The sequence below is a fragment of the Anolis carolinensis genome, chromosome 5 (assembly GCF_035594765.1).
Source record: "Anolis carolinensis isolate JA03-04 chromosome 5, rAnoCar3.1.pri, whole genome shotgun sequence".
In the NCBI taxonomy this organism is placed as follows: Eukaryota; Metazoa; Chordata; class Lepidosauria; order Squamata; family Dactyloidae; genus Anolis; species Anolis carolinensis.
The window spans coordinates 76,092,311-76,119,999 of NC_085845.1; the positions used below are offsets into that span (position 1 = coordinate 76,092,311).

Genomic DNA, 27,689 nt, shown 5'->3' on the forward strand with positions numbered 1-27,689 from the left:
TTGTGTACAGTATATACTAGTATTCTTTTCCATAGTTTCTTATTGGTGATGGCCATTTTTTCTTTTACTTTGGAATGACAACATGTATGAATGGCTTTTGGAAAATCTAGCTGATGTGTTCATTTATTTTTTATTGAAAGAACAGATAATGTCAAAAGCCTGCTTGTTCTGTGGAATACATAGGCAACATCTCGATTCATTTTAACTTTCAGAATTATTCTTTCAGCTGCGGCAATGGTGATGGCTATAGAAAGGAAGAGAATTAAATAACTATAAATATTCTAGAAGCTTGGCAAAAGTGTATGAATTTAACTGTTAATGTGGTTGCCAAATAATACTGCTTTTATATCTTCTTTCAACAATGAACAGAATGTCTGTACTTGACTTGGAAACCCATCAGCAGTATCCCCAGGATTCATGTTTGATAAAGTGCTGCTACTACTTCATTGAGATGGTCATCAGTTGTACTATCCAAAGTCAGGATTATTTCATGGATTAAAATATCATAAAATGAAATAAATTGTAAAACTCTGTGTATGTGTGTGTACACACACACACACACACACACACACACATACGCACATACATACAATTGGTTCTTCACATTTACAGGTTTAACTTTTGCGGAAGTGATTATTCACACAGTTAATTAAAATGTTATCTCTAGGAATCTATAGGCCCTCTAGGTGAAGGTTGACCACAGCATAGTTCTGGAGATCCTATAGATTCATGAGGTATACTCACAGGTTAAAAAACATTGGCTTTTAAAAATTTCATGGTTTTTCAACTTTCACTGTGGGTCTCTGCTCCTAATTCTCATGAAAGTAGGAATCCTTTTGCATATCTAAAAGATTATTGCCTTTCCAGAATTCAGGCATTTTCATGGTGCTTACTTCTGAGGATACATGTTTGCACTGTTAATGTGGTTTCATGTCATGAGAAGGGGCCCCCAGTGGCGCAATGGGTTAAACCCTTGTGCCGGCAGGAGTGCTGACCGACAGGTCGGCTGTTCGAATCAGAGGAGCGGAAGGAGCTCCCATCTGTCAGCTCCAGTTTCCCTTGTGGGGACATGAGAGAAGCCTCCCACAGGATGGTAAAATCATCCAGGCATCCCCTGGGCAACATCCTTGCAGACGGCCAATTCTCTCACACCAGAAGTGACTTGCAGTTTCTCAAGTTGCTCCTGACACGATAAAAAATGACATGTGAAAATCACATGGACCACAAGGTATGCTGTGTCATTCCCACCAGAAAATGAGGAAGACACATCTTCTTCAGAAATCTTTTTGCCAATGACAGATTGTCTCTGAAACTTGGAGTTTTCACCCAATAGTGTTTGAATGTAACCATTTTGATATCAGATTGTTGAAATTAAGAAAAATATGTGCATAAGTCAAAAGCACAATTTAGTCTAAACATGCAGAGTGTAGAGAAACCATTAATGAAGGGGTCAGTGCATAGAGCAGGGGTCCCCAAACTAAGGCCCGGGGGCCGGATGCGGCCCTCCAAGGTCATTTACCTGGCCCCCGCCCTCAGTTTTATAATATAATATTTTTATATCATTTTAAATAATATAATATATTGTATAAACATATAATATTGATAATAATATTATAATGTTATACAATATAATACTAATAATAATACCATATAATAATATTAATTATATGTTATATATTATATATAATATTACAGTATAGTGGTCTAGTTCAATATAGTAATATATAATGCTAATATTGTGCTATGCTAATAATACATTGTATTTACATACAGCTGCTCTGAGTCCCCTTCGAGGTGAGAAGTGCGGGATATAAATGTAGTAAATAAATGTAGTAAATGAATAAATAAATAATTTTAGACTTAGGCTCACCCAAAGTCTGAAATGACTTGAAGACACACAACAACAACAATCCTAATTAACTTGACTATCTCATTGGCCAGAAGCAGGCCCACACTTCCCATTGAAATCCTGATAGGTTTATATTGGTTACAATTGTTTTCATTTTTAAATATTATATTGTTCTTTCATTGTTGTTGCTGTTTTGCTCTACAAATAAGACATGTGCAGTGTGCATAGGAATTTTTTTGTTTGTTTTTTTTTCAAATGATAATTCGGCCCCTCAACAGTCAGAAAGATTGTGGACTGGCCCTCTGCTTTAAAAGTTTGAGGACCCCTGGCATAGAGAGTGGATTGCTAGAGTAGAACCTTTTTCCTGTCAGTGATTTATGTCATCTCCTTGTGGGGTTGTCTTCGAGATAAGAAAGAGTATATTATGATGTCGCCATTATTGTTTCACTCTCTTACATTGGAACCGCATGAACTGTAAGTCTGAACTATACATAATGTCAAATGAAGAGGAAAAGCCCTTCCTTGCTGAACCAATAGAAGGCTAATGTCTGATTGATTTATGGGACCAGGAGTTGCTGTGTGCTCAGAGGAGCTTTGTTTTTCCTGGGTCTCGAAGGAGGGAACTGAGAGTGGCAAGATTTATGGATACCTCAGTTCCTAAACTATTACTGACTTTTCTGATTTTTGCCTTTCCAGAATTCAGGCATTCTCATGGTGCTTACTTCTGAAGATACATGTTTGCACTGTTAATGTTGTTTCATGTCATGAGAAAAGCACATGGACCACAAGGTATGCTGTATCATTTCCACTAGGAAATGTGGAAGACATGCCTTCTTCAGAAATCTTTGTGCCAATGACACAATGTATTTGAAACATGGAGTTTTCACCCAATAATGTTTGAATATAACAATTTCAGATTTGTGCCAAATGTAGTTACTTACTTAGGCAATCCCTCGTTGTCTGAGTATGATGGCCTTCCAAGTGTAGTGTCTTGGTGGTGGGCACGTAGGTGATTGTAGAGCCCTATTCTTGACCCACAGTGAGGACATCAGTTTCCAGGTGGAAGGTGGTCCTGATCAGGGTTGGCTTGACATGCCTTCCTCGTGGCATGTTTCTCCCTTTCACCCTCCATTCGTGCCTCTTCAAATTCCACAGAACTGCTGATCAAAGCTGACCTCCAGCTAGAGTGCTCAAGAGCCATGGCTTCCCATTTCTCAGTGTCTATTCCACAGTTTTTAAGGTTGACTTTGAGACCATCTTTAAATCTCTTTTCCTGTCCGCCAACATTACATTTCCCATTCTTGAGTTGGGAGTATAGTAACTGCTTTGGGAGATGGCGGTTGGGCATTCGGACAACATGGCCAGTCCAGCGGAGTTGGTGGCGTAGGAGCATTGCTTCAATTCTGGTAGTCTTTGCTTCTTCCAGTATGCTGACATTTGTCTGCATGTCTTCCCAAGAGTAGGATATTGGAGGCAACCATTTTGCTGCAACAGTTTGAAATAGTTCACCTTTGGGAGATTAGTTTTTTGTTGGTTTTTTTTTGGGCAGGGAAATTAAAGGGTCAAGAAACCCATAGAAAAAGAAGAAAACTGTGGAAAGTTCAAGATTAATAAATAGTCTGTTTGGATGGGTGTGCATGCATGCATACCAATGCATCTGCCAAACTATGTTCATTCATGAGAGGAGAGAGAAGTACATTCCTGGAAGAAAATGAAAACTTAAAACACAAATAGAGGCTGACATGGAAGCTGTTAGTAAGGAAGCAGAATGACAGTGTTGTTAGCTGCAGGCTAAGGAGGCAGTCGCTCAGCATGCTAAGATACAAGAGAAGCAAGAAGAAAGGGAACTGACCTACATCTTTGTATGTCACAAGTTAGCAAATGACAAATATGAGACAGAGGGGGACCAATGTCCTTAATCCAATCTGACAGTGATACACATTGCTGAACTTCACCTCCCTGCCAGTTTTCCCAGTGGAAAAACCAGCTGCAAGGGAAGGGATTCTGAGCAAGTTTGGGGGCATTCAAGTCATTGAAGTGGGACAGTCAAAATTTGCCAATCCAGTGATGTAGGATTTCATTGTTTCCTTGTGTGATGCCCAGCTGCAGTTATAGCCCAACTTTCCAGCAATGGAAAATGGGCAATAAAGGTCTGCCAATACCTTTACTCTGTCAGCACTGATGTCTTACCTTCCTGATGGATGTGTTGCATTAAATAAAAACCATGCATTCCATCTGATACGTCTTGGGCTGTTAATGATGCAATCTGAAGTAGGAGCCAAGGCCAGCAGTGCACTACAATGAATCATTGTTTCTTTGCTTGCCTTCTCATTGCCCTTTTTCTTTCAAAAAGGCTCAGGTGGACTGGGAACTCAGATACGCTGTTTAAAAGAAATCAGTGCAGCCCTTTGTTTTCAGTGAAACCATGCTGAAATAGGAAAAGCAGATGGAGAGCAAGATGAAACTTTTTAAAAAGCCTACAGTGTTAATATTTATAGTTGCCAATTGCAAGCAAGTTGGTTTACTTTTAAAGCCAGCAGGCTCTCCACAATTATCTTTTTATTTCTTATTCAGGTGTTCCGGCTCTGTGCAAGTTTTTTTCTTTACACAGAGAGAAAAACAAAACAGTTTTTATATAAACCCAGACCAGAGTAAAACATCCCTCCAGTTCTGCTCTCAGTCTCCACTCCTTGAAAAGTGGGTGCTTAGAAAGAATAAGGAAACATGAGATTTGACTGCAGAAATAAATAAAACCAGATAATATCAGAAAGCCATGTGGTCTGTTTGTTTTTATACTTCACTCTGTGTGGGAAACAGATGATGACAGGTTAATGAGGGATCGGGTGAGGGAGTTCCTTGGTGATCCATTTAGCTGTCATGCATCAAAAGAAATAAATCTTGCTCTCTAATGTTCTTTGAAAATCAACAAGACTTCCATGCACTTCATGATATCTGGGCTGGTGGAGGAAGAGGGCAAAGGAAATAAGAGGACAACAAGGGCTACTTAATCCAGATTCTAGTTCCATTGTGTCCAACCAGTTGTCTATGGGAAGCTCAGAAACAACACAAGAGTGCATCCTTCCACAGAGGTCCCACAACAATTAGTCCTACAGCCTCTGACTAGTGTCTACTATTGCCTGATCCTTCATGAAATCATGTAACCCATAATTAAGGACTTTATTGCAAAAAGCTGCTATTCTCTGGCAGTTGCATGATTGTTAATAACAAATAACTATTGGTATGAGCATCTTTGTTAAGGCATCTCCTTTCATTCATGTAATTGCATCAAAACACTGATCTATGTTCCAGTGATTATACTACTACATACTTTACTTCACTGCAATTGTTAATAAAAATGCAAATAATAAACAGTTCAGGAATAACAAGTTGGAGTGGAAGAGGAGAAGAATCTTGCTCCCTTGTATCACTGTACTACCAAGGAAGCAGAATGGACACAGGAGATGGGTAAATCATGGGAAGGAGGCAGACTGGCAGTGGGACTTGCATGATGCACACTGTGTGATAAAGTCCTGAAATATAAAGCTAATTGCACTGTAGTATTAATGCATTTTGACACCACTTTAACTGGCATGGCTGAATGCTATGGAATCATGAGAATAAGTCATTTTACAAGGTCTTTAGCCTTCTCTGCCAAAGAATGCTAGTGCCTCACAATGCTCCCATGATTTGATAGCATTGAGCCATAGCAGTTAAAGTGACAGACTAGAGAGATGGGCCGAAACTAACAAAATGAAGTTCAACAGGGACAAATGCAAAATACTTCACTTCGGCAGAAAAAATGGAATGCAAAGATACAGAATGGGGGACGCCTGGCTTGACAGCAGTGTGTGCGAAAAAGATCTTGGAGTCCTTGTGGACAACAAGTTAAACATGAGCCAACAATGTGATGCAGCTGCTAAAAAAGCCAATGGGATTCTGGCCTGCATCAATAGGGGAATAGCGTCTAGATCCAGGGAAGTCATGCTCCCCCTCTATTCTGCCTTGGTCAGACCACACCTGGAATACTGTGTCCAATTTTGGGCACCACAGTTGAAGGGAGATGTTGACAAGCTGGAAAGCATCCAGAGGAGGGCGACTAAAATGATTAAGGGTCTGGAGAACAAGCCCTATGAGGAGCGGCTTAAAGAGCTGGGCATGTTTAGCCTGCAGAAGAGAAGGCTGAGAGGAGACATGATAGCCATGTACAAATACGTGAAGGGAAGTCATAGGGAGGAGGGAGTGAGCTTGTTTTCTGCTGCCCTGCAGACTAGGACAAGGAACAATGGCTTCAAACTACAGGAAAGGAGATTCCACCTGAACATCAGGAAGAACTTCCTCACTGTGAGAGCTGTTCGACAGTGGAACTCTCTCCCCCGGGCCATGGTGGAGGCTCCTTCTTTGGAGACTTTTAAGCAGAGGCTGGATGGCCATCTGTCGGGGGTGCTTTGAATGCGATTTCCTGCTTCTTAGCGGGGGGTGGACTGAATGGCCCATGAGGTCTCTTCCAACTCTACTATTCTATAATTCTATGATTCTGTCAGGACCCAGGCTGCAGAGCACCAATAACCATGCGCAGAGGCCAGAATCTATCTAATATCTTTATTAAAGGAATATATAAAGTCAGTAAATACAAGTGTAGAATATAGTTCAGGAGTAGACCTATCAGGAAAGGTCAAATTTAGTCCAGGAAAACAATGTCCAATATGTGATATTAAAGTCCAAAGTTATCATTCACTCCACCGAAACACACACTATTTAGCAAGCATTAGTGTGGGGAACTGTCCATAGTCTTTGAGGCTTAAGGTAAATCCGAAGGAAACTGGAAAACAAGGCTTGAATCTGAGAGGCAAGGTCCGTGGTTTAGAATACAAGGCAAGGCAAGACTTGAAAATTGGCAAGATCAAACTTGAAGCAAGGCAAACGTGAATCAAGAACTGAGTCCATAGAAGTCCAAGGTACAAGGCTGGGCTGGAAACTTGATCCGGGATCTGGGAACTGGAGTACGAAGTCTACACACGATCTCACTCCTCTAGCCGACGAATTGACTCCGCAAGGATTTCTGTGCGGGCAAACACCTATATAGGATCTTGTTTTCCCGCCAAGGAACACTTTCTCTGGGGAACAAGAACCGAAACCTATACTGTGTCCAGATGCATGACTCCTTAAAGTTTCCCAAGGGAAACAGACTTAATCAGCTAATTGTCTGGCAGCTATCCTGGCGCTCCGGCGAGTCGCCTCTCGAGCGCCCCTATCTTGATTATAATAATCCCGGCGAGAAAATGGGGGAGATTTCTGTTCAAGGCTTGTTTGGCTGACTTCTTGTGGGCAAACATCTTGCAGGTGCAAGGGCTCCAAATCTGGCAGAAATGGTGGGAAACCCAAGTTTTCCTCTTCGTCTGCCTCAATAGTACTAGGAACGGGACTACATGGCCCATGAGTCATCACAGATTCTATGTGAAGCTGCATTCATTCTACCATCTGGGTGCACCCTCAGTCAATGTCTTTCACTATATTTTTTGTGGTAGCAAATTCAATTATGTAATTGTGTATTTTGAGGAAGAAGTACTTTTTTGTGTGTACACATTCTCCCACCAACAACTGTAGATGAGTTCTAGCATTGTGAGAAGGTGCTATGAGGAAGCACAAGGGTTATGGCAGCCTCGTGGAGAAAAGATGGGGCTGTGAGTTCCAAGGAATGTGTAACACACAAGAGACAATTAATCCACTTTGAGGAGGGCAGTTGATATTTTGATACAGAAAAAGATAACTGGCTATTTTCCCCCCCAGGGCACCAATGCCTCTGCTCTGGAAAAAGACATTGGACCAGAGCAATTTCCACTCAATGAACACTACTTTGGACTGGTCAATGTAAGTATCATTAATCTTATTTTTACTTTTAGGTAGCTATCCTAGTTTTCTCCAGTGAGCTCAACACAGTACACATGTCTCTCTTCCCCAAAATTTTATCTTCCCAATAATTACACTTAGAACACCAAGCCAAGAAAGAATGATAGAATGATAGGCTGTCCAGTAAGTTTCATGATCTGATGAGGACTCAAACTCAGATCTCTTGGGTCTAAGTCACAATGCTCAAACCTAATTATTACATGATTTTTAAAATGCAGGGACTATTTCAAAAGTGTCGGAATCTGAAATCGTGTTTGTAGAAGTGTCAGTTCACAATTCAAAGAACAGCCTAAAAAGAATGAGGGACCCACTTATAGCAGCATCTATTCTACTCCTATTGTAGTGTTATGGTCAGCTTGGGGAAGTTAACTTTGTATTTCACTTCCCCTGAGTCCCAAATAGGACTCAGGTCAGCTTACAGAAGTACCTACAAGTGCCATAAACACATGAAATACAGGAAAATCACATCAACATATTAGACAATGATAATGTCAGTTCACATAAAAACAGTCCCACTGCCTTCATAAGGAGAGTTGGTGAGCATTCAAAAAAGGTCTTCTTGGTGGTTGCCTCTAGACTTTGGAACTCCCTCCTTAAAACCTTTAGTTCAAATAGTCCATTTGAATAAGCTTTTAAGGAAAGGGCCTATAAAAGTTTGATGTAGTTTTTAAAATTGTACTATTTTAACTGCTTTTCACCATCTTAAAGGGTGTGTTTTAATTTGCTTTAATATTATTAACAATTCAATTTCCCTCTTGTATTTTGTATGTTTTCAACTGTATTACAATTGTTTTCATTTGCCTTGAGTTCCATTCTTGGAGGAAAAGAGGGTGGTATCAATAGTGCTACTCCCAGGCTATTTGGAGAGCTACAGTCCACAAAAGTAAGCTTTGCTTCTAGTCTTGTCCTCATGACACTGCTGAAACAACAAGATCCCCTCTGTAGATAAAGGGAAGAGAGCCAGTGTGGTGTAGCGGGTTGAATATTGGACTAAATCTCTGAAGAGCCAGGTTTAATTCCCTATTCGGCTATGAAAACCCCCTGGGTGACCCTGGGCAAGTCAGAAACTCTCAGCTTCAGAAAATCTCATGACCTTAGGATCTCCATAAATTGGAAATGACTTTGGAAGCAGCAGTTCAAGTAGACTTGTAACTGGTCAAGTAGGATTATAACTGGAGTAGGTTAAGTGTGACCTTTGGGATAGTTATGGACTACAATGCCTATCTTCACTGTACTGTCTAGCAATTGCACTTGCCCGCTCATAAACCTCATTGCACTTCATGTTGAGGCCAAGGCACTTAGAAGTTTGAAATTGTTTCAAACATGGACTTCTGCCAGTTAAATAGACCTAAGTATCCATCAGATAAGTTATCTTCCCATGTAGGTTACCAGGTAGGAAGAATAGCTGTATTCAAATGCTCCCCTCCATTCACTTAGTTATTGAACTAACCAAACTGCAAACAGCTGTACCCTTAAGTTGTACTGGTAATAAAATATCATGTGGAAAGTTCCAACATCCCAATTCCTAAAAAGGTGTGGAAATCTGCATGTGAAACATCCTTTTATCACAAGAGGCTCTTAAATTTTTAATGTGGAGGTCACCAGTAAAAAGCTTTCTGGATCATAGTCAAGGTATTTTGATGAGTGCCTTCAGCACTCTATTTGAGGACTTCTGGAACAGAAGCATCGCTTTTAAAAAGCATGTTATGCTAAGCAGCAAACAGGAGTTGGGAATGCCAATTTAGTGTGATGTGGTTTTTATTCTTAGAAAAGGATTAATACTCTAGCTCCACATACTGACGTCTGACCTACATTTATTCAAAAATTGTGCCTTGTAAGCAAGTGGTGGTAACTTAATAAAGATTAGAAAATCTAGGGGCAAAATGATTGGATTCCATGAATGCTGCCTTAAATAGTGTCTCACCGCTGGCCTCCATCTTTTGCTTTTGCAGTTTGGGAACACCTGCTACTGTAACTCTGTCTTGCAAGCCTTATATTTTTGCCGGCCGTTTCGGGAAAATGTGCTGGCATATAAGGCCCAGCAGAAAAAGAAGGAAAACCTCCTGACTTGTTTAGCGGACCTTTTCCATAGTATTGCTACCCAGAAGAAAAAAGTTGGGGTGATCCCACCCAAAAAATTCATCTCACGGTTACGAAAGGAGAATGGTAAGTCATATATTCCTAAAAGCTCAACTGAAGTTACTGTAATGCTAGAAACGTGGGGACTGGAGAAAACATTCATTAAGGCAGCAGAATTCTTATGCGGCATGGGAGGAAAATATCCTTATTTTCCCCTTCTCTCCTAGGTACAGCCCTTGTCCTTTCTCTACCATCCACTCCCACTTGGCTGCCCTGGTGGGACAGGTATAAGCAATCTGAGACAGAACTAACCACTACCCATTTTTGGTCCCTTTCCTGTCTTCATTCTCTTTCTGTTTCTCCCTCTTTTTCAATATCATCGCTGGGCATATGCAGGTGATCATTATGATTTGACTTAACAGTGTTTCCCAAATTCTGGCCCTCCAGGTATTTGGGGCTTTAGCCGTGATCATAATCCAAATCTAGGACAATAATTGCCCTTCTCTCTTGGCAGATCTCTTTGACAACTACATGCAACAAGATGCCCATGAGTTTTTGAACTACTTGCTCAACACTGTTGCCGACATTCTGCAGGAGGAGAAGAAACAAGAAAAGCAAAATGGCAGACTAAGAAATGGCAACATGAATGAAACAGAAGAGAACAATAAGCAGGACCTCACCTGGGTGCACGAGATTTTTCAGGGAACATTAACTAATGAAACGAGATGCTTGAACTGTGAAACTGTAAGCACTGAGCTGTGTGTTCTTCCATATAACCTTCTCACTCGAATTTCTGTTGGAAGAGGATTGGGGAGGGAATCAGTGGTAACAAAAGTCAGATTCCTATCAGTTAGGCCCATGGTAAGAGATGATGGGAGTAGAAGTTCATTAATATCTGCAGAGCCATAGGTTGTTTATTCTTGCTGTAGCCACTGTTAGATTTGGATTTATGAGATATGCTGGTATGTCCTGGATTATAGCAGTTTGGTAACTGCTGGATTAGGCAAAGGCGCTTATTTCTAATAGCATAGCTTTAACTTTCGGTGAGACTCAATTCTGGAATATTCCGTTAATCATAATCAATCTTATAGCATTTTTCTGAAATACTCACTGTTACCCCTGTATCAAGAATAAGATAAACTATAAAGCCATGACCAAGGTTTATATAAGGGTTGCTATATAGATCTTGTGGTGCAGAGGGTTAAACTGCTGAGCTGCTGAACTTGCTTACCAAAAGGTCAGCGGTTCAAATCTGGGGAGTGGTGTGAGCTTCTGATATTAGCTCCAGCTTCTGCCAACCTAGCAGTTCGAAAACATGCAAATGTGAGTAGATCAATAGGTACTGCTCCGGAGGGAAGGTAATAGCACTCCGTGCAGTCATGCCAGCCACATGACCTTGGTGGTGTCTCTGAACAACGCTGGCTCTTCGGCTTAGAAATAGAGATGAGCACCAACCCCCAGAGTCGGACACAACTATCTTTAATGTCAGGGGAAAACCTTTACCTTTTATATAGATCTTGGAAACTAAGCAAGGTCTGCTCTTTTTAGTATTTGGATGGTAGACCTCCAACAAATGCCTGGTGCTGTAGGCTATATTTCAGAGAAAAGAACTAACAAAACCATCTTTAAGTATTCCTTGCCTAAGGAAACATAAGTTTTCAAATGGCTTGAAGACACATACATACATACTCATATGGGCTTAAGCTTCTTCTACACTGGCATACAAAATCCAAATTATCTGCCTTGAAGTGGATTCTATAGCAGTATAGTTTCATATAATCCAGAGATAATGTGGATTATCTGCTTTGATAACCTAGATTATATGGCAGTGTAGAAGGGGCCTTAAATTTCTCTTAGATCTAGAGTACAGTAGCAACCCAACCTGACTTCTCATTAATCTGATCTTGGCCAGAAGTTCATCTTATTGTCTGAACTGAAAGTAGTCCAGATTTCTCTTGTGCCAATCTCATAGAAGTAATCATTGTGCCTTCGCTTTTCTAGAAATAGCATGTGATGTGTGCTAAATTGTGCTGTATGAAAGGCATACCCCCTAGATTGTGGGTGAACACAATAATTTTATTTATGAGCTGTATTATAATTAGCGTTTTTGTCCTAAGAAAACACAGATCTTTGTTCTCCCCTAGATAGAATATACAAGTTATTTTGTGGTTATTTTGGGATAGTTGCATGTAATGTTTCCGACATTAAAAGAACCACAAAAGCAACCAATGTCCCTTTCATGCTGCACAATTATACCATTATGATTCCACTTTAACTGCTATAGTTGCGTCCTATGGAATCTTGAAATTTTGTGACATAAGAAGGTGTATGTAAAAATTACCTAGTAATAGAAGTTAAAAGGGGATTCTTTTTCTCACGTCCTTGTTCCATGTTAAGTCATAACATGGATGTCAATAAGATGGAGATTGACTAGTGGTTTGAGTGCTGGACTATGACTCTGGATATCAGAGTTCAATTTTCCGCTCAGCCATGGGAATCCACTGGATGACCATGATCTAGTCACATACTCTCAGGAAACCCTATAATAGGGTCATTTTACAGTCACCGTAACTCAGAAAGGGCTTGAAGGCACACAACAATTTGCCTGTCACAGTGCTTTAATGTTCCTCCAATATATATGGCACAATTTTTTAGGTTGTAATATTCTAAGGTTTTGACATTGTGCCAGCATGTTTATAGTCACGCCTCTGAGCATTTCTTTTTGGACATACGTGCTTCAAATCAGGCAATTTGGCTTGTAGTGCTGTAAAATACTATTGAATTTTCTGGGTTTTTTTATTTCCAGGTCAGTAGCAAAGATGAAGATTTTCTTGATCTTTCTGTTGATGTAGAACAGAACACGTCAATTACTCACTGCTTAAGGTAGGAAAAATGCATGTGTAATAAAAAGCACATCTCTCTCATCATTTTAGATTAGTGGCATTTGATACATCTTAAATCAAGAATATATTAGCTTTGGCTACAGTACATCAATAATTGGTGAAAGTGAATATTTTGGAAGAACCTGCAGTTTATGAATCTTTCATTGTATAATCTAGGAAGTTCCACTGAAAGTAGTAAGAGTACTTTAGAGCAAATAGCTTGAAGATTGTAGATGTGCTCTAGCATGCATTACTGACACCCGCTGGGAAAGCAATCTATCATCTGTCAGTCAAAGGATCTACTGATGGATAATGTAGAGCATTTTCTCCCAAGTGTTATTTATCACAGCTGTTAAATGTATAAGAAGTTCATAGCGTCTATGAAGTCTCACTGGATTAAACACAACTAGCAATTTATGCAGACTTATCAGAGCTTTGAGGAACCAGGAATAGATTTCACACACCATTCCAACTTATGAATCTGCTTAAGCTTTGTTATCAGTTGAGACCAATCCCCGGCAATAACTGGAAGTGTATTTTTCTTTTTCCGTGTGTGCTTTGGGTAGCTAACACCATATGTTCATCTTAGTGAGAGCACAAATTTTACTTCAGAAATCACATGCATGTCTATGATATCATTCTGGTATTGTGGATCCACCCAAAAGGTTCATATTTGACCAACCCTGCAATACATGCAATTGATTTGTCTGGGAGCAGCTGATCATGTACAAGAATTCCATGGGAAGCTTTGCTGACCTACTGGGATAGGAAGGAAGGACTTGAAGGAGTTGTATTAAACATCAAGCAGATGATTCTAACTGGACATTATGTATGGGTTGGGTCACCATCTCTCTTCTTGGTTTGTGTATAGAAATTTGGAATGCAAGAACATGTACAGCAAAAAGCATATTAATATTTCCCAAGTTACAGTCAGCCCTTCAGGTTCAACTTTTGCAGATTTGTTTAATTGATCTCTCTAGGAATCATTAGGTACAACTGTGATCAACATCTGATAGAAGTTGTCTGTAGAATTGTGCTGGAGAACCTAGAGATTTCTAGAGAGGTATTATCTCAGGTTAGAAAAATAGTGATTTTTTATTCACAGGTTTACCAGATACCAGGGGAGAGGGGAACCTACAGTATTTATCTTCCCTCTCCTAGAGATTCACCAAAACCTGAGAATTTTTAGAAGTGGGATGTTGTGTGGATTTCGGACTGTATGACCATGTTCTACCAGCATTTTCTCCTGATGTTTTGCCTGCATCTGTGACTGGCGTCTTCAGAGGATCTGATGCAGGTGAAACATGGGGAGAAAATGCTGCTAGAACACAGCCATACAGCCTGGGAACCACAGCCTTGGTTGGAATTACAACCAAGCCAGAATATGCAGAATTGTATGAACTGGCACATTCACATGGGGTGATGAATACACAACTGATGTTACGTGCACTGTTGGAGCAGCTGGGGAAAGGGCCAAACTGCATTGGCTATATGCCAATGATACTGATTACTAATGGGATCTCAGTGTAATCTCAGTCCCAGCTTTCAGTCTCATTGAAAACAAAAGTGGGTTATAATTCAAACAACAAATAAATAAATAAACAATAGTCACCTGTTCTTTGGTAGTTCTCCAAAAGACAGCTTGTGGGCTAGCCAAACTGGTATGAATTAGTTCTAAGGAGTAAGTAGGAAGATGAAAACCTGTGATATTATAACAGATAAATATTTTTAAGCAGGTGTCATATAGCCAGCAGCTACCATTTTCTATTCTTGTCTTTTCTATGAAAGCAGAAAGTGTTGATTAAAAGAAGGTTTCTTTCGTGCAACGATCACAATTAACAGAAAATGTACCTTCTGCTTACAAGGCTTGGAAGTATTTTAGGAATTATATTTTCCACTTTCAAAAGCTGAAACATCTCACTTTGATCTTGATTATATAAATGACACAGTTGGAAAGAATAAAAAGAAAGCAGGAGCAATTCAGAAACAATTGCTCAATTAATTTCTTTCCATTTAAATATTACATCTAATTCTCCTTCCTCCTAGTTATCTTTGGATGAAAAGAACCTTGTCTATTAAGCTTCCAACATCTTTATTTTTCCTCTGTGGCACTGAAAGAATTCATAAAATAACACAATAAATTATGAATTAGCTATTTTTGTTTCCACAAGACACTGAAAAGGGCAGTTGAGTCAGTCAATATTACCTCTCATGGAACCTTTCCTTTGTTTTGTTTTATTGACATTTCTCTGTGTATGTGTGTGTTCTTTTAAAGAAAAACATCTTCCACATGAATAAACAACGCTTCTAACATAATTCTTTCTAAGGAAACAGCTCATACGTGTTTCTGAGCCAGAAATTAGCAGTGTGGAAATATCTTCTTTGTTATTACTGTTTAAATCAAAGTGAAGTATTCTGGCATCTGATAAAATTGTAATGTGGCTATCTAGAGAACATAGATAATTTGGCCAGACCGAATTTTTTGGCACTGGGTTGCTGTGAGTTTTCCAGGCTGTATGGCCATGTTCCAGGAGCATTCTTTCCTGGCATTTTGCCTGCATTTATGGCAGGCATCCTCAGAGGTAATGAGGTATGTTGGAAACTAGGCAAGTGGGTTTATATATCTGTGGACAGTCCAGAGTGGGAGAAAGAACGCTTGTCTGTTTGAGGCAGGTGTGGATGTTTCAATTGGCCACCTTGATTTATATCAAATAGCAATTCAACTTCATGGTCTGGCTGCTTCCTGCCTGGGGTAATCTTGTGTCGGGAGGTGTTAGCTGGCCCAGAATGATTCATGTCTGGAATTCCTCTGTTTTCTGACTGGTGTTCTTTATTTACTGTCCTGATTTTAGGTTGTTTTTTTTAATACTGGGAGCTAGATTCTGTTCATTTTCATGGTTTCCTCCTTTCTGTTGAAATTGTCCACATGCTTGTGGATTTCAATAGCTTCTCTGTGTAGTCTGACATGGTGGTTGCTAGAGTGGTCCAGCATTTCTGTGTTCTCAAATAATATGTTGTGTCCAGGTTGGTTCATCAAGGGCTCTGCTATGGCTGACTACTCTGGCTGAGTTAGTCTGCAATGCCTTTCATGTTCCTTGATTCATGTTTGGGCACTGCTGCGTTTGGTGGTCCTCTCACCTCTGCAGGAGTCTACCCTATACCATGCAGCTGTGGACAAGTCTACATAGGGACCACACCAAGCTATAAATACTTAAATATTTAAAACTAAATACTTAACAGAATACCTGAAGGCGTAGACCTGTGGAGTCTCTTTTGTGTCACACTAGAAGCGATACACTTTGTAAGGATGTAGACGAGGGTTTCTCTGCTGTGATTACACTTGTGGAAGACTCTTACACTTGAGGAAGACTCTTTCCCTTGGGGATCCCAATTGGCCTTGATCTTGCTGTCTAGGTAGAATGTGGGTTCTTATTAAAGCCTTTGGGACTTAATGATTTTATCCAAATTTGTCTACATACATATATGGCTTTATCTATTTTCACTTTTTAAATTGTTCATTTGTTTAGTATATGTTTAGAATATTTTTGTCTTTTAATTAGATATTTTGAAAAACTGCTTTTATAATAGACTGCCTAAAAACCATCTGAGATAGGGCAAAATATAAAAATTTTAATAATGGTGATAATTAGTTACTGGGTTTATGTTACAATGAATAAAGCAACTCATACAATATTGTACAAGCAAGTCAATGTATTCCATTGTATTTCTGTGTTAGAGAAATATAGAGAAATGCTGAAATGTGGTATCTCTGCTCATTTCAGAGACTTCAGCAACACAGAAACCTTGTGTAGTGAACAGAAGTACTACTGTGAAACGTGCTGTAGCAAACAAGAGGCACAAAAAAGGTAATTCTGCACAGTGTGGCCTGTCAGTGTTCTGAATGGGTTGTTATCTAACAGCCAATAAAATAAAAAACAATTAAATACATCTCCCCAGCTTTCTGTTCTGTGATGGGGAGCAGATTATTGTCTTCTAATTTATTAAATTATGTTAAAATAAAATATCAATTGGAAGCAATGGTATTTTTCATAGGGAGTATCAAACATACCTAAAATGGCATGTATACTAGAGCCAGTAATCCTCAGCCCTGCATAGACAACTCCATATACATCTTTGTGGCTTGTAGAGCACTATAGTTAGGGGAGAAGTATGGAGCTTCTCTCTTATAGCTATGAAAATGGTTTTGCTTATCTATGTTAACTGTTCATAATTTTTTTGGGAATTCTTTTACAAGTTAGACACCTGCCTAAGATATTATCTGGGCTCATTTTGTCCAGCTGAAGATAAGGAAAGTTTGAAGACAGATCCTCCACATCCTCCCACCTACCCACAACATGGAACAAAAAACTGCCAATGGGCTATGAGTAAAGTGTTCTCATTCTCACATTTTGTTTGCCTTCCCAGAATGAGGGTCAAAAAGCTGCCAATGATCCTTGCATTGCACCTGAAGAGATTTAAATACATGGAGCAGTTACACCGGTACACCAAACTCTCTTACCGCGTGGTATTCCCACTGGAGTTACGTCTCTTCAACACATCTGGGGATGCTATCAATTTGGATCGCATGTATGACTTGGTAGCTGTGGTAGTTCATTGCGGCAGGTAATCCCCATTCCTACCAACACCAAGAAAAAGATTCTGTGTAGGAGGAGAACATTACTAGCGAGCTATTGTCCCTTGACAGGACAAATGAATAGATAAATTGAATCAATAAATAAACTCTGCAGGACAAGTGACTATCCATTTGGCTGCAACATTGGGCTATTCACCCCAAAATAAGGGAGTGGTTTTTACATTTTTTTACAGGAAGGCAGACATACACAATTTTGTAAATTAGAACTCTGGACAAACCTAAAAGTATTTTATTTATTGTGTCAGAAACAAATTGAGAATACAGCTAGAATATATATAAAAACCATAAAGTTAAAAACTTGGCATTATGCTAAATTTCCTTTGACCAGAAGCTGGCCACTTGGAGTGCCTCTGGTGTCGCTGTGAGAAGGTCCTCCATTGTGCATGTGGCAGCGTTCCGACTGCATTGTAGCAAGTGGTATTTGGTTTGCTCTCCTCCACACCCGCATGTTGTGGACTCCACTTTATAGCCCCATTTCTTAATATTGACTGTTCAGTGCCTTCCAAGTCACCCAGTTTTCTTTGTGCCCAGTGGAGAGTTTCTCACCCAGTACCAGGCACTGATCGAGGTTCCGGATTTTTATCTGCCACTTTTGGACTCTCACTTGCTGAGGTGTTCCTGAAAGTATCTCTGTAGATCTTAGGAAGCTATTTCTTGATTTAAGGCATTTGCTTGATGGCTGATATGTGAATAGGGAATGGGCCAGAGATGTCAATGCCTTGGTCCTTACATTACAGGCTGCTACTTCCCGACGGATGTCAAGTGTGCAATACCCACTAAACAGTATAATTTCTCCAGTGGTGTAGGGTGTAGACATTCTGTGATAATGCGGCATATCTCATTAAGAGCCACATCCACTGTTTTAACATGGTGAGATGTATTCCATATTGAGCATGCATTCTCTGCAGCAGAGTAGCAAAGTGCAAGGGCAGATGTGTCTGGTTGTGATCCCCAGGTTGTGCCAGTCAGCTTTTGTATGATATTTCTAGCACTCACTTTTTTATATAGTTAAGCAGTGGTTCTTATAAGTCAGAGCCCAGTCCAGAGTGATTCCCAGGTATTTTGGTGTTCTTCAATGTTCCAGTGGGATTCCTTCCCAGGTGATCCTCAGAGCTCGAGATGCTTGTCTGTTCTTAAGATGAAAAGCACCGTCTCTGTTTTAAATGGATTAGGAATCAGCTGGTCTTCCCTGTAATAGACAGTAAGAGCACCTTAAGCTTCAGAGAGCTTCTGTTCAAGTAGAAATGCCAATTTAATCTTATTCATGATTCTTGGGATGCCCTCCTAGGGACCATAAAAATGTAGTCTCTGTTTTCCTATATTGATCATAGTTGCTGGGAGGGGGGGCGCTTTGGGAGTTATAGTACAAAAATTGACTGCACCTCTTATTTTTAATTTTTTTTCTCTCTTTCCTTCTTAGTGGACCTAATCGTGGACATTATATTACTATTGTGAAAAGTCACGGCTTCTGGCTTTTGTTCGATGATGACATTGTAGAGGTCAGTATACTGATTATCGCTTCATAGAATTTATATTTATTGAATTTGATCATTCATGCAATGTAATTATTACTTTCTTAATTTTGTTAATTTATGGGAATGTTGATATCCACCACTGGGAGGTTTCAGAGTCCTAAATTTTAAGTATCCTCTATAGGACTTGAAAAGTCCTATAAATATCCTCCGCAAGGACTTGAAAACCTGAATGTTCCAGTGTGCCTTTGAATGATGGTTTTAGTCCCTGATCAGATCTGCCCAGCCCTAATTTATTGATGAGGTTTTTTCAGCCTTTTACCCAAAGCCCCAGCCCTATAGCCTGCATTTTGTACAAAGCTTTGCCCTGTCCTCTCGAATCTGATCATGCCCACCATGTCCTGGTTTACGTTGTTGATTTTGGTTGATTTTTGTGATGTTTTTACTCTGCTGTTTTTAATTATTTTAATTAGATTGTTTATGTGCGATTATGTTTTTAATTATGTTTTAGCTTGCAATCTTTGTTTATTCTGCACTTGTAAGCCACCCCAAGTCCATTTGGAGAGATGGTGGCGGGATATAAAAATAAAGTTGTTGTTGTTGTTATTATTATCGTCGTCGTCATCATCATTATGTTAGATGTCTTTTCTACGCACAGAATGAAGTGGTGGAACAGACCACAACACTTCAGGCTATATATTGCTGGTCACGTTTTGCTTTTTTTTTTTTTAAACCCTTTCATATGTAAAACTGTGCACAATTACATTAGGTTTGACAGTGTATTCTTTGACAATGTATTTCATCAGATGTATTCTTTGAATCATTTGACTACTTATTTCTGTTCTTCCCAATTTTTTGCAGAAAATTGATGCACAAGCAATTGAAGAATTCTATGGTCTGACTTCTGATATATCAAAAAATTCAGAATCTGGATATATTTTATTTTATCAATCAAGAGAGTGATGGGGAAGACTGACTTTTTCCCGTCGGAGAGGAGAAACTGACCAACACTGTTAACTGACTTCCATGTAGACCCATCCAATACAGTCCCATCTGATTCCATCTCTAAAATTGCTGACCGAAATTCCTGAATATATCCTGCCACATTTTTAGCCTGGTTCTCATTTAACTGCAAGAACAGCAGACTCATATTCATCTGTCAATCCTGCTGAATTGAGGTCGAATATTGGATAGGTGTTTTTGTGTCACCATTAAGGACCATTTGTTCATAGTACGTAAAGAACCATTCCTTAGCTTAGTGGTTTCCAAATTCTGTTCTGAGGAATCTGAGATTCCTCAGGTGCTTTTCAGCAGTAATGGTGGTCGTCCATCAGAGCCAGCTTCAAGGACTGGCATTGTCAGATAGCTGCTAGTATCCATACCCAAACAGGAGGCTTGCTGCTGATACCTGGAATTGGCCCATCCTGTTTCTTTTTATCTTTGCTGCCATTGCTTGTTTGCTTGTCTTCAACTGCAATGATATAACCAAGGACAAGTAGCAGCCTCCACAGCTCTTCTCCTTCCCTTCTGAGTTGTGGATTTGGCCCAGAGAGAGGGAGGTATCAATGGACAGTGCCATAGAGGTGAGCCTAAGGAGGCAGCGGGTCCACTTCAAAAATGGAAGCCTTGTTTCCCCTTGAATCTTTTGACTAGAACTCCCATCATCCCTGATTACTGCCCATTATGGCTGTCTGGGTTAGTTAAGTTGCTCCAGAGAGAGTTTTCCCATGACTACTGATCTCTGCCTGAAAATGGTAATTGCAAGGATTTTTGGAGACACATATTCTGGGGAAAGCAGAACCTCAGCAGCCCTACTCAGCACTCCATGGGAAATGAACATGCAGAGGTACCGTGGAGCACAGTGCTCAAAGATTACTGGGCAGAACTATTGATAGGAAAAGGTAGAAAGTCTGGAAAGGACTGCTTTAAATGTCTATTGAAGTATAACTCCAGTTCATGCTAAATGGGGGTAAATATAAATGTATATATTTCATAACTGTTGGAGCTAGAGTTGGATTATGGATTATGTCACATGACATTCCCCAGCTAAAAAATCATTCTTTCCTGATCCTTTTAAGCTTTAGGTTATTTGAAAAAAAGAAATCAAATTGGCAACTTCAAGGCGCAGACTTATGCAAAGGGATTTCAATCCCATTTGAAGCAAATCCTACTGCACATCCAGTCTTCCTGTTTATCATGGGGCAGCACACAGGAACCAAGCTGGTCCTCTGGATTCTCACTGTTTCAAAAGCTTTAGTTGGAATTTGCACTGAATCGGGGAAACGGCTTCTCTGTATTCCTTCCACTGTGTATGTAGTGATAGAATCTTTTTGAACCCAAAGAAATACTCCCAAGTGTCATTCTTACTTTCCCAAGTTAGCCCCTTGTCTAGGTGTCATGTGTGAAACTGCTTGTAGATTGGTTGTGCAATCCTGTTCAGCAATAATGGGCAAGATCCAAAGTTCAATAGTACTCAAGCACACAAACAGAGCTCCATAGGTGCAACCGCTCATGGTTTTCCTATGTGGTAGCAATTATATCATGTGCATATTAAATATCCTGCATGTACTATGCATGCACTGGATTTAAGTGGGCATATGTCATGGTGCTCAACCTTGCAAATGTGAAGCTTTTGGCAGGTTGCGTTAATTTTAGGGAGAACTAAATGACATGGCATCAGCCAGAATAATGCCATCTTTGTTGTTTTGGTCTTCTGCAGTCATGCAGACTCAATACTTTTTGGAACATATATTTTTGCAACACAAAGCCAGTTTCTGTGCTCTGTCTAAGGCCTGACCAAAAGACCAAAAGAATGGAAGGATAATAAGAGATGGCATCCAATAAGTTCTACAGCAGAAAGTAAATCCACAATCAGGCAGACTGCTTTGGAAGATATAAAACAAATAATTGAAGAAAGAGCTTCCTGGGGCAGAAGGCAGCATTTGCTTCCATCTCAGTGATGTTTCATAGATCGTGTGAAGTCACCAGGCTAGAGGTTTTGTATTTATCTCATTTTTTTTCATGTCAGGAGCAACTTGAGAAACTGCAAGTTGCTTCTGTTGTGAGAGAGTTGGCCATCTGCAAGGACATTGCCCAGGGGACACCCGGATGTTTTAATGTTTTACCATCCTTGTGGGAGGCTTCTCTCATGTCAGTCCATGGAGCTGGAGCTGATAGAGGGAGCTCACCCTGCTCTCCCCAGATTCAAACTGCCAACCTGTCGATCAGCAGTCCTGCCAGAACAAGAGTTTAACCCATTGCGCCACCAAGGGCTCCCTTATCTCAATTATGACCCAAGTATATTTCTTTATTTTATTCACCAGAAATAATACCTGGCTCTCATAACTAAGCAGTGACAGCTTCCATATCTATGGAGCTAATGCATCTGTCCAGCCTTCAGTCTCCATTTTAAAGAAGCTAGTCAGGGAGCAGAATCCTACCCTTAATCTAGATTTTAGTTTGAGTTCTCAAGGCTGACCAACCTATTAGACATTATTCCTAAAATAGGTCATCACCTGAAGTGGTTCCTTTAAAGTTCAGGCTAAAATTAAGAATGGATTCTTGATGTGGAAGCCTCCAACTGCCGAGACAGAAAAAGTGCTTGGCCATGCTGATTCACAGACTCTGACAATTGTAGTCTGAAAAAGTAGTGTTTCTAAATGCTAGGGAAAGGAAAGTGTGTAATAAAAAAGGCACAATGCAGCAGGACAGTCTACTTTACAAATATTCCCCAAATACATTGAAACTGGCTGCAACTCAGGCCCTTTCCACACAGCTGAATAAAATCCCACATTTTCTGCTTTGGACTGGGTTACATGTTAGTGTGGACTCAAATAACGCAATTCAAAACAGATACTGTAGGATTTTCTGCTTTGATATTCTGGGATATAGCCTGTGTAGAAGAGCCCTGAGTCCACACTGCTATATAATCTAGTTTAAAGCAGATATTGTGGGATTTTCTTCCTTGATATTCTGAGTTATATGGCTGTGTGGAAGGGCCCTCTGTTTCCTGGTGGATGCAACCCTCGCAGAAGGATCCTAATCGCTATGGAAATGTGTCCAAAAAAATTACAAACTCACAGTATTTCTTTTTTTGAAAAAAAATGGACATGTTTTAGAAAACAACTCTTTTCTAGATGAAATTGGATTACATTACTGCTGTTGAGCTTTTTCCCATCCTTATTTATCATTGTGGGTTCTTGTGTCTCAGTTTCTTTGAAACTGAAATTCCCTGATGTAATATTTACTTTTTCTTTGAAAGAAAAACCAAGCTGTTCTTACAGTACAAGAGCTTTTGGAACAGCAAGAGTCTGTTGCATATTCGAGCACTTTACTCGTGTGAGGAACAAAACCAGATTTATTTATTTTTAAGTTGTTTAAAGGGCCATAAATTGGTCATCACAGTAGTGATTTTACTTACTTACTTATTTACTTACTTACTTACTTAGGCGATCCCTCGTTGTCCGAGTATGATGGCCTTCCAAGTGTAGTGTCTTGGTGATGGATACGAAGATGACTGTAGAGCCCTATTCTTGACTCGCGTGTTCTTCCACAGTGATGACATTGGTTTCCAGATGGAAGGCAGCCCCGGTCAAGGTTGGCTTGATGCGCCTTCATCTTGGCACGTTTCTCCCTTTCTCTCTCCATTCGTGCCTCTTTAAACTCCACAGCACTGCTGATCAAAGCTGATCCCCAGCTAAAGCACTCAAGGATCAGGGCTTCCCAGTTCTCAATGTCTATGCCACAGTTTTTAAGGTTAGCTTTAAGCCCATCTTTAAATCTCTTTTTCTGTCCACCAACATTCCATTTTCCAATATTGTGTAACTGCTTTGGGAGATAATGATCAGGCATTCGGACAACATGGCCAGTTTGGCGGAGTTGATGACATAGGAGCATCGCTTCAATGCTAGTGGTCTTTGCTTCTTCCAGCATGCTGACATTTGTCTGCCTGTCTTCCCAAGAGATTTGTATGATTTTTCAGAGGCAACGCTGGTGGAATCGTTCCAGGAGTTGAGTGTGTAGAAAGTTCACGTAGGAAAGGCAGCCTTGCTTGCATTGGTTCAGTAGAGCTGTGGATACTCTGTATACACAAGCAGACATTTATGTGTAGCTTAACAAAGTCCATTCCTGTCCAAATGAGTGTAGGCAAAGCCTGGCAAACTCTCATGCCAGAACTGGACCTGAGCTTGACCCACATTTAGGTGTGTGCGACTGGGCTAGAGGACAGTGCTTCCGTGCCTCCTCTTCCAGCAGCCACCTCTATAACCCTCTAAAATGCTATACAAGAGATCAGGAGACCTTGTTGTATGGCACGACCTTTGGTGTCTGGAGGAAGACAGGAATCCCATAAAATTGGACAGAGGAACTTTTTTCATGAGTATAGTCCTCCCACCAGCAGGAAATATATCCTACGTAGATCCAGTCCATGAATATACTTTCATACATTCGGACCTGGCGTATTTGATCATAGCAATCAATGTCCTCAGCTTCCTGGGTGTGTCATAAGGACTAGAATAATACAGCTTAAAATGGAAAAATCAAAGGATGATGATGTCTTCAGAAGATGCATAGTACTGTCAAAAATGCAAGGATTCCGAAGTCAGTTTTGATGCTTGAAGCAAACTCACAGGCTTAGAATTCTTTCATTTTAAACATACATCTTGTATCAGATTTTAGTTGGTGGATCTTAATTAAAATATATATAGGCAGGGCTGTAGCCAAGGGGAGGGCTTAGGGGTTCAAACCCCGCCTGAATTTTTTCAGGTTTTAAAAAAATGGTTTACTCATGAATTTTAACTGGTTAACCAAATCTCCATGAGTGTCCACTGAAGTTTATTGATTGAGCCTTGATGGAACTACTCTTCATGATTTGCTAAAAAGAAAAAGAGTTTCAACCCCCCCCCCCCCATTTCTTCCTGGCTATGGTCCTGCATATAGGTACGTCAACCTTCAAGGGTCCCATCCGTTGCCTTGAAATGTCTAAATAAGTTACCAAAATGGCAGAGATATAACCCTGTTAGTTCAGATCCATTTGCTCCAAGCTTCCTTTGCATACTACTCACTGGAGTGAAAGATGGAGGGTTGGCTTTATACCAAGAAGGCCTTCACAAATTATGTCTGCAGTCTGTTCAAATAAATATTCATACTATTCACGTTCTTATTCAGCTTTTTAGGACTTGCAGTTGAATCTGTGAACTTGCTGATGTTTGATTCAGCCATAATGGGCAACTATTATTTCCTTTCATGAGAACAAACCACAGTTTATCGTAGATCATATATTCTCCCTTCTCTTTCTTGGTCGAGACCTAAAAAAGTGCTTGAACAGATCAATTTTCACTTTTAAACGAACCATTCGAACTCTGAAAAACATGCTTTGTTTAAACTTCTCCCAGTAAACAAGTATCAGAAATGATAGTTTAATCCTAGTTTGTTTGAACCAGTGGGGGATGAAAGATATTATTGTGTTGTCAAAGGCTTTCATGGCCAGAATCACTGGGTTGCTGTCAGTTTTCCGGGCTGTATGGCCATGTTCCAGAAGCATTCTCTCCTGATGTTATGGCAGGCATCCTTAGAGGTTGTGAGGTCTGTTGGAAACTAGGCAAGTGAGGTTTATGTACAGTATCTGTGAAATGTCCACGGTGGGAGAAAGAACTCTGGTCTGTTGGCGGCAACCTCTGAGGATACCTGCCATAGATGTGTGTGAAACATCAGGAGAGAATGCTTCTGGAACATGGCCATACAGCCTGGAAAACTCACAGCATCCCAAAGATACCATTGTTCCTTGCATTTTGCTGAAATGAAGAATTGAACATTAAAGCTTCCTATCTCAATATGCATGTATTTATTTGACATGCATATTAAAAATACAAATAAATAAGAAAAGAGTATGGGAGGTGTACCAAGGCTGTTTCATATATTAGGCCTCCTGTTACATTTGAATCAAGCCTGTGCAGGTATTGCCCTTGAGAAGATAAACGTTGTGTGTCTGGTAATGATCTGTGTTATTTCATGCACACATGCGTACTTGCAAGGCATTATTTGATGCCTCCGTCCTCAAGGGATCCGCAAGTATGTGTGAAACAGCCTACAAACAAGTAATTCAGTGCATGAAGCTTTTTCTTTCTCTGGGACTGGAGCAATGCTAACTTGTCTAACCAATACCTGGAATTAACTGGACTCCTGCCTTTGTAGCCCATTTAAGTCATCAGACACTGTACAATTGACTCCCATGGGGTTGGGATGTGATCCTTTTGTGAATAAAGTCCTTTACTTGCTTTGCTATGTTGCACAGCATTTTTCTGAGATGTGGCCATCACTTTTCTGACAGGCTGGCTGCTCTGGCTGTGGTGAATAAATGCACTTTCGAGTTCAGTGTTAAACCGATATAATACAGATGTTTTGTACATTGCAGACGTTGCTGCCAAACATATTTAGGATCTATGTTGAACCTTTTTATATAAAATAAATAAAACCTTAGCATTAATGTATAACTTGAATGGTTGGAACTGATGTTTGTATTTTTTTTAATTACTGTTGATTTTTAAAACAAAGCAAACCAGAAAATAAGAGGTATGGGTATATTTGTGTTTCGCTTTAACACCAATATTCTTTTTTGTGTTAAATAACGAAAGCAGAAGATTGAAATATTTAAATATTATAATCTATGACTCATGTTTTTCCTTCCTGTATCTTATAATTTTGAGGTGGATAATAAATAGAGAGAATTATAATACGCTTCCTTGCAGTAGAATATACTAGACTTCCCTTTTAACATTTTCTTGCAAAATTGGGATACAGTCCACGCAAAATAAGAACCCTAGTCTACATTTATGTGTACAGCTCTCTCCTAGATGTCTGGATGATGCTGTTCCCCATAGAAGTATGCTAGAGGTTGGTCTGTTTCTCTGTCCATCCATTCATCCATCCATCCTTCCATCCATCCATCCATCCATCCATCCATCCATCCATCCATCCATCCATCCACCAACACATATTCTGCTTCTTGCTACAGACTAGCACATGGTGTACATCCTTTGTCCACATTACTGGTTAAAACACAGGAGTTGTGTGTTTCTCCTACCCTAAAGACTAAGGCCCCTTCCACACAGCGGAATAAAATCCCACATAACCTGCTTTGAACTGGAATATATGGCAGTTTGGACTCAGATAACCCAGTTCAATGCAGATTTTGTGGGATTTTCTTCCTTGACATTCAGGGTTATATGGCTATGGGGAAGGACCTTAAGTCACCTTAACAGTCATGTTTTATTAAGGAACCTTAAGACAATTTATCTCTTAATGCTTTTCAGATATGGAACCTTAGGCTTTGCTCACATTTCAATCTTCAGGTAGATACATCTCCCGCATCCCCCTTCTTGGTGGGCAACATATACTGCACATTCATCCATAATTTTCAGTATTTATCCTTATGATCATCTATGGGCCCTTCCTCACAGCCCTATATCCCAGAATATCAAGGCAGAAAATCCCACAATATCTGCTCTGAACTGCGTTATCTGAGTCCACACATCAGATAATGTGGGATTTTCTGCCTTGATATTGTGGGATATAAAGCTGTGTAGAAGGGCCCTATTCTAGAGTATAGGAACCTATCAACAGGCCTTTCCACACAGCCATATACCTCAGAATAGCATGAAAGAAAATCCCACATTTTCTGCTTTGAACTGGGATATGTGGCAGTGTGGACTCAGATAACCCAGTTCAAAGCAGATATTGTGGGATTTTCTGCCTTGATATTCTGGGATATAGGGCTGTGTGGAAGGGCCCCCAATAACATCTTCAGATGTCTCCAAATTTTGTTGGACTGAAATATCCATCATCCCCTA

The 27,689-nt window shown here is 40.0% G+C and overlaps 1 protein-coding gene across 1 annotated transcript in view; it reads left to right on the top strand.

Annotated features, from left to right (window-relative positions):
- The window catches only part of usp46 (ubiquitin specific peptidase 46), a 40,484-nt gene extending 13,908 nt beyond the window's left edge, over nt 1–26,576 (top strand). The window contains exons 2-9 of the mRNA XM_003225311.4: nt 7,637–7,717; nt 9,709–9,922; nt 10,350–10,579; nt 12,642–12,718; nt 16,500–16,583; nt 17,143–17,340; nt 18,792–18,870; nt 19,705–26,576. Coding sequence (XP_003225359.1) covers nt 7,637–7,717; nt 9,709–9,922; nt 10,350–10,579; nt 12,642–12,718; nt 16,500–16,583; nt 17,143–17,340; nt 18,792–18,870; nt 19,705–19,806 — 1,065 coding nt within the window. The 3' untranslated portion in view covers nt 19,807–26,576. The remainder of the gene's footprint in view (nt 1–7,636; nt 7,718–9,708; nt 9,923–10,349; nt 10,580–12,641; nt 12,719–16,499; nt 16,584–17,142; nt 17,341–18,791; nt 18,871–19,704) is intronic.
- The last annotated feature ends 1,113 nt before the right edge of the window (nt 26,577–27,689 follow it).